Source organism: Urocitellus parryii, chromosome 3, assembly GCF_045843805.1.
Source record: "Urocitellus parryii isolate mUroPar1 chromosome 3, mUroPar1.hap1, whole genome shotgun sequence".
Classification (NCBI taxonomy): Eukaryota; Metazoa; Chordata; class Mammalia; order Rodentia; family Sciuridae; genus Urocitellus; species Urocitellus parryii.
In genome coordinates this window covers 58501339-58514531 of record NC_135533.1, presented here as the reverse complement: position 1 = coordinate 58514531, position 13193 = coordinate 58501339, and the positions used below count along the sequence as shown (strand labels likewise).

Here is a 13193-nt window from a genome sequence, read left to right as displayed (position 1 = left end):
GGAAAGAAAAAGAGAGAAGAGCCAGAGAGAAGCAAAGGGAGGAGATGCTTGGGGATTACCTATACAGGGGTCTGTTCTGGACTTTCCCATATCTGCTCAGCTGGACAGAAAATTGGAACCTCTGGATAGGCTTGGGAATCTCAGAATAAATGAAAATTTAGTCCACCTTTCTGTTGTGGGTTGAAAAAAATCAACTAGGCATAAGAATTTTTCTGTGCTCATCATTTTATCAGTTAAGATCCAATAAGGAAAACAGAAAACAACTGAGTGTGCAAAACTGAGGGAATTTAATTTTAGCAGGGAATTTGCTACATCTGTGGTAGACAAACTGAGAAGAAGCTAAACAGTCTAATGGCACAATCTAGAGCTTCAAAGCAGTAGGAAGCCACTACTGCCACCATGCTGGAAGGATAATGAGAAGAGATGAGGTTTTGAAACCTGGGGTCGAGGTCACTCAGGAGAGCTGAAAGCACAGCAGGCCTGCTCAGAGAGTAAAACACAAAGGTAATGCAGCTGACAATGATAATGCAAGAAAGAGTAGGGGGACACCAGCCTCCCCAGGTACAAACCCTGAAATACCTCAAAAATGCCACATAAGTACCGAACTCAACTTGGAATCTAGCTGACATGGGTTAGGCACTGTAGCAGAGCAAGGGGAGGGTGTGGCCATGAATATGTGACAAACACACCCATGATATGGGAGCAGAATGTCTGTAGGAGTTGCCGAGGATGGTGGACCTAAGGCAGCCTTGCAGGATCACCACACCCCAGCAAGACTCAGCAAGGCAGACATGACAAGGTATCTTAAAAGCTTGAATGTGGGACAAGGGCCTTGGATGTGGGACAAGGAACATACATCAGGGATCTACCTAGACAGCAAACTAAAGACAAGATAGGCCCTTGGATGCCTCAATGAATTCTATCCTGGTCAGAAAACAATACTGAGAAGACCAGATACTGACTCCACCATAATGAGTTAACTATATATAAACTTTCCACCCTAACTTGCATATCACATTTGGCTTAAACTCCAAAGAAGGAAGAGGAGACCCTCTAGTAGAATGGAAGCTTAATCAAAGTGTACTCAGATAAAGACAAGAAAAAACCTAGACCAATAATAGACACATCCTGCAACTAAAAGAGCCCACTGAATGTGGGACAAGGATAAACATGTAACACAAATGTCTGTAATGCAATGAGAAACAGATCATGTCAAAAAAATGTACTGAGGCTGGATATGCACATAGAGAGGCCCAATATTTGCCTGCCAGGCAGAGAGCTTTTCAGAAAAGACCTCATAGACAGATGATGTAGGCTCTTTCAATCTTTTGAGGATGAATGGGAATTTAGAAAGAAAATCGTATATTTCTGATTTAACTGTAGTCCATTAAAGTCTTTCAGAAACATGACCAGTCTCTCAGGACTTACCCTCATTTGGTCTGGTAAATGAGGCAGTACTAGTAGATATAGCCTGGTGTTTTAGTCAGCTTTTTCACTGCTGCAACTAAAAGACCTGAGTAGCCAACTATAGAGGAGGAAATGTTAATTTGAGGGCTCACAGTTTCAGAGGTCTAAGTCCATGGACAGCTGACTCCATTTCTGAGGGCTCAAGGTGAGGCAGGACATCATGACGGAAAAGCAGAGAGAGACTCCACTTGCCAGATACAAATATATACCCAGAGCCACGCCCCAATTCTGTCCTCCTTCAGCCACACCCTATCACTTCAGTTACCACTCAGTTAATCACTGATTGGTTTAAGACTCTTACAACTCAATCATTTCTCCTCCAAACTTTCTTACATTGTCTCACAGGTGAGATTTTGGGAGATACTTCACATCCAAACCATAACACTTGGGTTTCAACTCTGATGAGTAGTATCAGCTTCTAGTAGGAAATGAGTTCCTTAAAAAGTATCTTTTGTGGACATGATGAGGCCATTTCTAGACTTTTATATTGAACTAAAGACTTAGATCAAAAGGTACTTAGTTAGTTTACAGAATGTTCAATAAGCAGGAAAAATATACTTAAGCCATGTAAAATTATTATTTCCACACTAACCAAAACTTCTATGATAAATTTCAGATTCTCATGTAATACTTTGATCTGTTGGGACTTTTGCTGTATTTTTGTTGTTGTTGTTGTTGTTTTTGTTTTTTGTTTTGTTTTTATTTTGATTACCCGGGCTTGAGCCTCAGAAGTTCTTTACCACTGAGCTTCATCTCCAATTCTTTTTATTTTTTAAGACAGGGTCTCACTAAGTTGCCAAGGGCCTTGCTAATTTGCTGAAGTTGGCCTTGAACTTGCAATCCTCCTCTTTCTGCCTCCAGAGTCACTGGGATCACACGACTAGATTTTGCTGTTTTTTAAGCAGAGAAATAAGACTTGATTTACAAATAATAATATTCCTAAACTTTCTTTCTGTAATCTAATAACTTAATAAAACTAATTATTGTTCTCCGTTATTTACAAAACAGAAAATGTTTATATTGCAGGAAAAAAATAAAAGTCATCAAACTGTTTTTACTATCTTTTTACCTCATTAGAGATGACTGTTCCAGAAAGATCTAAAGATACCAAGGAAAAGATGTTTACAATGTATTCAATTCCTTGGTCAGTCAACTGTTCACAATTTCGTAAACTCAAGTAGTTTAAATTACGGCAGCTGAAAGAAAGCAGCATAAAGAATTAATTTCAGCTTTCAATCACATCATCAGTATCGATTTCTTCACGTAAAAACTATTGGGAAAACAAACAGTATTGAAACAAAGATTTTTCTTTTCTGAATATAAATGTAAGACTAAAAGTAGAAAATAATTTGGCATTATAGAGTTAGATAAAAGAAAGATTATTATATAAGACTTTCTTTTTGTTTCACATTACAAATTTTAACAAATATATATATATTTAAAATACATATTTTTTTAAATCTATGTACAAAATACTACCATGTATGTACCACAATGAATAACCACTAAAAGTGCAAAGTTAAGTTCCCCACTTAATTATTATAAGTTTGCTGCAGGAATTGAGTTTCATCCTTGGAGAACACAAGACCTCTGCCAAGAGGATCAAAAATACTCCTTGGGAAATGTTGGAGTAAAAGTTAGCACGTAAACAACAACAGTACAGAGAAATCACACTTATCTAGATTTTCATTACTTTATGAATAAGTCCATTTCAAACTTTCTCTTAGGTGACAATAATAAGAAATATAAGATGTAATCAAAAGAATAGTTCAATCATGACTTTATATTTGATTCAGTTTCACTGAGGATGTGAGGATTGGACTAGCTTCTGGGCATGTTCCCAAATGGCTAGAGTTTTTGATTTTATGTCTAACTATGATCTCTCCTATTAGCAAATATACAATTACTAATGCTATGTTATTAAAGATTGCTTTATCATACCGCTCTGATAGTTTCACAATAGAGGCATCACCCAGTTGCATACAGTTACTTAAATTGAGCTCTCTTATCCTTATGCTTGAAGGGCCATCAAGAAATTGCCTTAGTCCCACATCACCAATCCTGTAGAAAAGAGTGAGAAAATCTTCACTTGTAATTCATATATATATGAATATATACATATACATATATGTAGGTATTAAAGTAATAATTTCTATAATCAATATATTTTAAAAATCAAAAATAATATCTGTACAGTGGTATTTTGTTAACATTATAAGACCAAATTTAATTATGTAGTACGCTGTTGCTTGAAAAAATGGGCTCTGTATCTCAACTGGCCCATGAGAGCTGAGGTGGAGCCATTTGTGGGCAAGAGGCCCCTGTGGAAACTGTAGGACCTGGGAGATTAGGAAAACAAACAAACAAACAAACAAAACATCATAGTCACAATATCCTGGCAGGTGCCTATTGAGTCTAGCAGACATGAGTAAAACAGGTGTAAAATAGACTCAACCCAGGGGAGGAGTTCAAGTCAGAAGGGTGAAGGGGAGCCAAACTCACTTCTCCTTTGTTTCTGCTGGCTCACATGACCAGCTGAAGTGGGCTGGAAGCCTGAGAGAATAGGGGTAAATACACTCAGGGACTAAGCCCAGGAAAGCTATGCTCCTGGGCAGCCGTGAGTAGAGGATCAGCACCACTGCCTCACAAGTGAATTTCTTGAGAGGTTCCTGAGAACCAGACCTAAATCAGAGAGCAACTATTGTCTAGCCCTAGGGGTGGGTCAGTCTAGTCTCTCTAATTAAGGAACCACCCAACAAACTCCTGAGACCTGATTAGACCTTAGCCCCACTTTCTGGAACTCCCCTCATACAATGCTTCAGAAACTATACCCTGGGAATACAAGGAACTGATCCACATGGACAAAATGCCAACTGACAGTACTTCCTAACCCATTCTACCTCATACTGGTGAGTAGGAAGGCTGACTCTTATATCAATCAGCTTCAACCTTAGGCTTCTCCAACTAGTAGCCCAGAGAGAAACACAAAAATAGGAAGGGATGCAAGAACTCTGAAACAATTTTATAAGAGCAAACTTGAGAATCACTGGGATAGAAGAGAACATGGAGATACAAACTAAAGGCATAAAGAACATTTTCAATGTGATAGTTATGTAAAACTTTTCCCACATCATAAATGAGATAGACATCCACATGTAGGAGGCTTACAGGACTCCAAATAGACCTAGTCAAATAAGAAGCTCTCTGATACATATAATGATCAAAATGCCTAACAAAGAAAACAAGGAAAAATATTAAAAGCCATGAGAAACATCAGTCACATTTAGAAGCAAACTAATAAGGCTTACTTCTGATTTCTCAGCTCAGACCCTAAAATCAAGGAGGGACTGGAATGAAATATTCTAATCCCTAAAAGAAAACAATTGCCTGCCAAGGTTACTACACCAAGCAAAGCTCAGTTTCAAATTCAAGGGAGAAATAAACTGCCCAGAGAGTAATTGGCAAATAATTCCCAAAAGTCCCAAACAGAGGAAATTCAATAGTAGAATAATCCACTTAATGAGAATCAAGACAAGGATAAAATATAGCAAAAAAATAAAAATGGCTGGAAACCATAAACACATATCCATACTAACACTGAATGTTAATGGGTTCAACTCCCCAAAAGACAGATTAGCAGAATGGATCAAAAACAAGATTCAACTATATGCTGTTTATAACAGACTCATTTATAGGCAAGATACCCACAGGTTGAAGGTAAAAGGATGGCAAAAAAATGTTCTATACAAATGATCCAAGAAAACAAGCAGGAGTAGCTATTTGCATATCTGACAAAGTGAATTTCAAGCAAAAATTAATCAGAAGGACAAATAAATCCACTACATCCTAGTAAAGGAAATAATAAAACAAGAACATATAAAGATAATAAACATTTATGTCCTAATATCAATGCACCCATTACATGGAAAAAACACTTCATGACATTAAATCCCACATGAACCTGAACACAATAATTCTGGGTGATGTCAATATACCCTTATCTCAATAGAAAGGTCATCAAAACATAAAATCAATAAAGATATCACCAACCTATAACACTATAAATCAGATACACCTCATAGACACTCAGAATATTCCACCCCTATGTTGCTGAATTTACCTTCTCTAGCTTCACATGGAACTTTTTCCAAAATAGATCATATTCTAGGCCACAAAGCATGTTATGGTTTAGATATGGTATCCCCCAAAAGCTCACATGTGAGACAATGGAAGAAGGTTCAGAGGAGAAATGATTGAGTTATAAGAGTCTTAACCCAATCAGTGAATTAATCCCCTGATACGGATTAACTGAGTAATAACTAAAGTGGTAGGGTGAGGGTGTGACTGGAGGAGGTGGGAATTGGGGCATGGCTTTGGGGTAACCTCTCTCTCTACTTCCTGATCAACATGTGAGCTACTTCTCTCTGCTACACTCTTCACGAGTCCCAAGGAATGGAGTTGGCTGTCTATGGATTGAGAACTCTGAAACTGCAAGGCCCCACATAAACTTTTCCTCCACGACAGTTATTGTGGTTGGGTCCTTTAGTCACAGTGGCAAAAAAGCAGACCAAAACAGAAATTGTTGGATTATTGCTGTGACTAACCTGGCTATGTGGTTCAGAAGCTTTTTGAGATTTTGGAATTGATGGGAGGAATTTTGAGATGCATAGCAGTGCAAACTCGAAATTCTTCAGATTGTTGTAAGTGGAGCTTAATGGCCAAGGTAATACTAAGCATGAAAATGAATCAGGAGGCAACATAATACCTGATCTGAAATTATACTACTAATCTTTCAGAACAAAAAGAGCATGGTATTAGCATCAAAATAGACACAAAGACCAACAGAACAGAATAGAAGATAAAGAGAAATCGTCATACATACAGCCATCTGATATTTCACAAAGGTGCCAAAAATATATTTTGTAAGTTTAGCCTTTTCAACAAATGATGCTGGGAAAACTGGATACTATATGAATAAAAAAGAGGTTACTCCTATCCCTTACCCTGCTCAAAACTCAAATCAAAATGGACCCAAAACCTTGCAAGTGCTAAAACAAGGTCATCACTTCATAATCTACGTGCTGGCACCAATTTCCTTAACAAGATCCCCAAAATGCAGGAAATGAAGAATCAGGAAGTGGGATGCTATCAAACTGAAAAGCTTCTGCACAACAAAGGAAAGGATTAAGGCATGAAGAGAGAGTCTACAGACTGGGAGAAAATCTTGGCCAGCTACTCCTCCATTAGGGGATTAATAACCATTATATACAAAGAACTTAAAAAACTTAACCCTCAGAAAACAAATAACCCAAGCAAGAGAACTAAACAGAAACTTCTCAAAAGAAGAAACGCAAATGGCCAATAAATGCACAAAAAAATGTTTAACATTTCTAGCAATTAGGGAAATGCAAATCAAAACTACACCAAGCCTTCATCTCACTCTAGTCAGAATGGCAATGACCAAGGAGATGAACAACAATAAAGCTGGTGAGGTTGTAGGGGAAAAGATACACTTGCAAATTGTTGGTGAGACTGTAGACTAGTACAACCACTTTGGAAAGCAGTATGGAGATGCTTTAAAAACCTAGGGATGGAACTACCATATGATCCAGCTATCTCACTCCTTGGAATTTCTCTCAAAGATCTAAAATTAACATATTACAGTGATATAGCCACATCATGTTTATAGCTAAATTATGGAATCAACCCAGATGCCCATCAATAGGTAAATGGATTAAGAAATATGATATATAATGTGTGTATATATATCTGTACATATGTTCATATGTGCTATATATACATACATACACACACAATAGAGTTTTACTCAGCTGTAAAAAAGAATGAAAATATGCCATTTGTCAGTAAATGAATAGAAATGGAGAATATCATGCTAAGTGAAATTAGCCAAGCTCAGAAACTCAAAGGTCAAATGTTTTCTTTCATATGCAGAAGAGTAAAATAAAGAAAGGAAGAGGGAAGGACAGGGTAACATAAGAACCAATCAAATATAAATTAATAGCCAAATGAAAGATGTCTAGTAGAGAAAGGAGAGTGGGAGATGGGAGGGAGGATAGGAGGGAAAAGGGGGAGAAAAAGGGGGATCATGAACTGAAATCAATTTCCAGGCATGTATGAGTTTGTTGGGATGAACCCAACCACTACGTATAACTATAAAGGTCAACTTTAAAAAAAAGATAAAGGGAAAAAAAGATTCTTGAGAAATATTTAAGAATAAATTCTTTTAAAATTAGTAACTAGAGGTAGTAAAAACTTTTCAAATAGCCAAACATAATTCATATATTTAAAAGACAAAAGCCAAAATGTAAAATTTGAGTCTTGCTCAAAGTTGATATTCTCAATGGCAATGTTGATACAAACATTTATGCTCAGAGTGGCTTAACCATTTATGTTTGTTTGCTATTCACAACTCATCTTAGTAAGTCTATTCACAATTAAAGATTGTCAGGCAGAATCAGGGGACTTGGGCCTATTGGATGTTTTCTTACTCTTTTTGGGCTTAGCAATGTGCTGAAAATATATTTTCTAAAGGATCTAAACTGTGGCAAAAAGAAAAGCCCTTTGAAATGCCTTGTCAACTATACTTTGAAAGCAGAAAATATCCATTTAATTTAAAATTAATTTTGATCTTGGTAGCTCACACTTGGAATCTCAGCAAATGAGAAGGCTAACACATGAAGACTGCAAGTTTGAGAACAGCCTCAGCAATTTAAAGGGGCCTACGCAAACTAATGAGATCATGACTCACAATAAAAAATAAAAAGGAGTTTGCAGTCGTGGTGTCAGTTGAAGCTTCAATCATCTGAAGGCTTGACTGAGGCTGGAGGATCTGCTTCCAAGTCCACTCGTTTGGCTATGAGCCATAGGCTTCAGTTCTTTACTAAATATGCCTCATTTCTTAATCCATGTTTTTTCTCATCCCAAATGCTTATGTCTACACCAACCCCCTGTCAATCTATGCTGCGTCTCCACTAAAATAATAGGAAACATAGATTAAGATTTTTATGTAGTTTAGCTTATTACTCTGACCTGTCTTGTGTGTGTTTAAATATTATCTAAACCTCATTGTAGATAAAATGCCATTTTGGTCTACAATGTTATCATCTGGCCCTGTGAAACTGTGAGAAAATTTGCACAGGCAAGCTGCTGCAATATTTATTAAAGTAGAGGTTTCATCAAGAATTTGATCATTGTTTACCTGAAAATACCAAGGTAGCAGCTCAATACTATGGCCCACCTAAGAAAGGGTTTCAGTAAGAACTTACTATCATTTGTCAGAAAACCCACACAGGAGAAATCTAACCATTAACAAAGTTTGCAGTTAGATTGGTTCCTCATAAGCAAGTCATAAAGTCCATTTGGTAAATGAACCTGTTAACTGAACTAGCTATGAGAACCGTGGGTAGGAAAGACAGCCCCAAACTTCACTGAATCTTACAAGGGCCCACGATTCCTCATATCCTGAGCTCTCTCTGACAACTTCCCTGCAGCCCCATGTAACTGGTCTGGGTCCAGTGTCTCCCCTTTGGGTTACCAGAAAACTCTGCTCTTCCCTTCACATTGACACTTGGACTACTGACTTTCATGTTTACCCCACCAACCAATTTGCTTCTTGATGGGAGAGACAGGCATGTCCTAGATAATCAGTCTTTCTTGAATATTCAGCTGAATGCCTTCTTACCTTACACAGTTTGCTAAATTCAACACAGTCAGTTGCTTCAAAGGCGAAAGCGACTTGAGGCTGCCATCAGTTAGTCCCTTACAGTCCACCATGTAAATGTGATTGATATTTGGATAATTCTTGTCTATAAATTTGAAACATGCATCGGTAATCCTTTTGTTTCCTGCTTAACAGAAGAAAAAACAAATACGGTATACATAATGCCACAAGAAAAAAAGTAAAAAATAAGGTTGAACCACATTTTTGATATCACAGACCTTCAAATCGGATCTTTCTGAGGTCACAAGTAGAAAGAGCTTTGAAAGCACAGTCAGAGATATGTGGTGAACCAATGAAAACCACTGATGTAATACTTTGGCACTTCTCAACTAAAGCCTTTAAGAAGAAAAAAAGATGATTAAATAAATTAAACATAGTATATAAACAAATTTACCAAGGCAGTGATGTCATTTTTTCTCTATATATTTACAGAGAGACAGCACCTTTTAAATTTCCCTAATTTCAAAGAAAATGGGATTTTTTTTCAACATATTTTAATATGCTCACATTTGAGTAATGCAGAGGAATCAGAATTATATCATGTTTCAAGATTATGAGAAAATGAAATGCTGGAAAAAATTTGGCAGTTTAACATAGAAGATTAAGTTGAAACTAAGCAAGCTTGGACCTGGTTAGTACTTGGGTAGGAAAATTGAAATTAAATTTTTAATTTAGGCTATAATAGCACTGAAACAAAAAAAAAATCCTAACTGTGAAGCAAGGTTTCTTAGGATTTTTAAGGATTTAAATTTAAATGTTCAAATGTTTCTGGAGGGGTGTGTGTATGTGTGTTTAAATTTTTAAATTATTTTCTTACTATTAATTAAAATGAAAAGTCAATTTACATTTTTCAGTAATTCAAGCCATTATCTAGTGAGACTGAGAAGAAAATGCACTTTCCACTACCTACTTTTACACAGTTGTCCGTCAGAGTTGGCATATCATTGATGGTCAGATGCATAACTTTAGAGCAGCTGTTTGCAATGTTCCTGAAGCCTTGGACTGAAATCTGAATTGCACAGAGTAAAAATTTTAAATGGAAATCACAAGAGAACCAATTAGTATGGTCTCTAACAAAACTCCAAGATATTAATAACCAAAGGTATGTCATCATTTTGTTGCTGTTTTAAAACTGAAACCATAAAAATATGGCACATATAACGGGAAGAGAGAATCCAGTCTTGATCTTTTCTTTATTATATAATGTTTTTATGAGGTGAAATTCATATAATAGCAATTACTTAAATCATTTAACCATTCATAATGTTGTGCAAATACCACCTGTATCTAGTTCCTAAAATTTTTCAGCAACCCAAAAGGAAACTCTGAAGTAGTTATCCCCTACAGGTGCCTCTTTTCTCAACCCTGGCATCACTGACCTGCCTTCTGTCTCTATGGATTGACCATCTGTGAACGTTTCATATAAATGGTATTACACAGTGTGTGTCCTTTTGTACCTGACTTCTTTCACTTAGCATAATGGTTTTGAGACTTAACTACACTGGAGCATGTATCAGCACCTCATTTCTTTTTATGGATTTATTAATTTTGCTAATAATCTGTCACATGGATATATTACATTTTATTGATCCATTTGTCTGTTGATGACTATTTGGATTGTTTCCATATTTTGAACAGTTTTGCTGTGTGTGCACACCTATTTGCTTGAGTACCAGTTTTCAATTCTTTGGGATATGTCTAGGAGTAGAATTGCTGAATTATGTAATTCTAAGTTACTTTTTAAAGGAAACACAAAAGTTCCTTCTACTGTGACTGTACCATTTTGCATCCTTGCTAACAATCTAATTTCTACAATTGCAAATGAAAGGTTCGAATTTCTCCACATCTTTACCAACACTTATTTTCCATTTTTTCTCAAGAATTTTCTAGAGGATTTGAAGGGACACTTAACATTGTCATTTTAATTTACATATCCACAATAATAATAATATTGAGCATCTTTTCATTTGTTTATTACCTATCTGAATATCTTCTGTGGGAAAATGTCTAAGTCTTTTGCCTATTTTTAAATTGGACTTTTTTGTTATTGAAGTGTAAGAATTCTTTATATATTCTGTATAATATACTTCTATCAGATAATGATTTGGAATTATTTTTTCCCATTCTGTAGATTGTTTTCTCATTTTAAAAAATGGTGTCTCTTATGAATAAAAGTTAATTTTGATAAGTCCAATTGATCTTTTTTCTTTTTTTGTTCATGCTTCTGATATCATATCTAAGAACTCACTGTCAAATATAATGTCATGAAGATTCATCCCCAATGTTTTCTTCTTGGAGTTTTATCATTTTACCTCTTATATTTAGTTAATTTCTTTATTGGTGTGAGGTAGGGGTCCAACTTGTACTTTTTTGGCATGTACACATACAGTTTTCTAAGTACCAGCTACTAAAGAGAATACTCTTTTTCCCAAATTGTCTTGACACCCTTGTGTCAAGTGACAATAAGTATATGGATTTCTAGATTCTCGATTTTATTCCATTGATCTGACTTATGTCTGTACATTGGTCTATATTCCATATGTCTGTACATATGCTAGTATTATACTCTTGAAAACTATAGCTTTATAGTACTGATTTTTTCTTTTCAATTATCATTCTCTACATTAATGTGGATTGGCAGTAGCAGAAAGTGTTCAAAATATTGACTGATCAAAAGATCAAAATATTTGCCTATGATAAATAGCCTTAAAATACCTTGTTTTCTTAGGCTCTATTTCCTATAACAAATAGACATAGCTGGAACATCAGATGGATGGCGTTCAGCTTTAGTAATGAGAAACCGAAACTCTACCCAGGAGCAGATGGAAGGGGGAACCCCCCCCCCCCCCCGAAATGCTATCTTCACAAAAGCATGGCAGGGAGAATGAGATACAGCAGCTACAATGGACCTCTTGGGAGACCCTTGGAGACCTCAGGTGTATCTTCTCTCAACAAGGTTACTTCCAGGGTTCTGTCATCAAAGCCTCCACCTATTTAAAATGACTAGTCAAAAGTTAGGGAACTGAGGACCACATCTTCAAAACAATCAAAATTCATCTCAAATGTCACTTCCTCAGGAAGTGTCCTTGACTCATAGATTAGAATAGATTGTTGCCATACACTTAGGGTTAATTCCCATCTACCCTAACTCCCAGAAGGGTGTCTACAACATTAATCAAGTAACATTATTACACGAATAAGTAGGAGAATGTACAAATGCATTCAGAGAAATCTGAAAATATGGTAGGTTCTGTTGCCCAACAGACACTGACAATACAAGCATACAGTCAAAAAGACCAGGGAAGTTCTTGAAATCAGAGACAAGCATGTAGAGTTGGAGAAGCTACACACCAGACTTTTGGGTATAAGTATATTTCAGACAATTTTTCTAAAGAACCTTTTGGAAATTATACTTCTAAAACCTGGGGAAAAAATGTATCTATTCTAGCCTAAGAATTAATCTTTGACAAAATTATCCTAAGGAAATAGAGTTTCACCCTAAAATTTATGGACAAGGATACAGTAATGCATGGCTTAATGATAGGGATACATCCTGAGAAATATGTCCTTTAGGTTTTGTCATTGTATGAACATCATAGTGTTCTGACATAAAATAAGATTGCTATAATATCACTATGAGATAGCTGTCTTATATTCAGTCCATGGTTAACCACAACATTATTATGCAGTGCATGGCTGCATTTATCACAGAATTATATAGTGGTAAAAAACTAACCCCAAACTAAAAATTAGAAATGCATTAACTAAACTATAGAAGTCCATCTGATGGAGTGTAATACAGTTAATACAAATGTTTTGATAGAATAACTGAGATCATGACTAATTAAAAAAAAGTTGGTTACATAGTCTTGCTAATCAAAATGTGGTCCACAGACCACAGAATCAACATTACCTGTGAGTTCATTAGAAATGCAGAATCTCAGCCCACCACCTACCGACTTGGAAGCTGCACTTGAATAGGATC

At 36.1% G+C, this 13193-nt stretch overlaps 1 protein-coding gene across 1 annotated transcript in view; it reads right to left on the bottom strand.

Annotated features, from left to right (window-relative positions):
- Fbxl13 (F-box and leucine rich repeat protein 13) overlaps positions 1-13193 on the bottom strand; it is a 220125-nt gene that overhangs the window by 53322 nt on the left and 153610 nt on the right. The window contains exons 13-17 of the mRNA XM_026384982.1: positions 10119-10217; positions 9427-9544; positions 9170-9332; positions 3409-3528; positions 2537-2663 (exon numbers count right to left, since the gene is read on the bottom strand). Of these exons, the coding sequence (XP_026240767.1) occupies positions 2537-2663; positions 3409-3528; positions 9170-9332; positions 9427-9544; positions 10119-10217 (627 nt within the window). The remainder of the gene's footprint in view (positions 1-2536; positions 2664-3408; positions 3529-9169; positions 9333-9426; positions 9545-10118; positions 10218-13193) is intronic.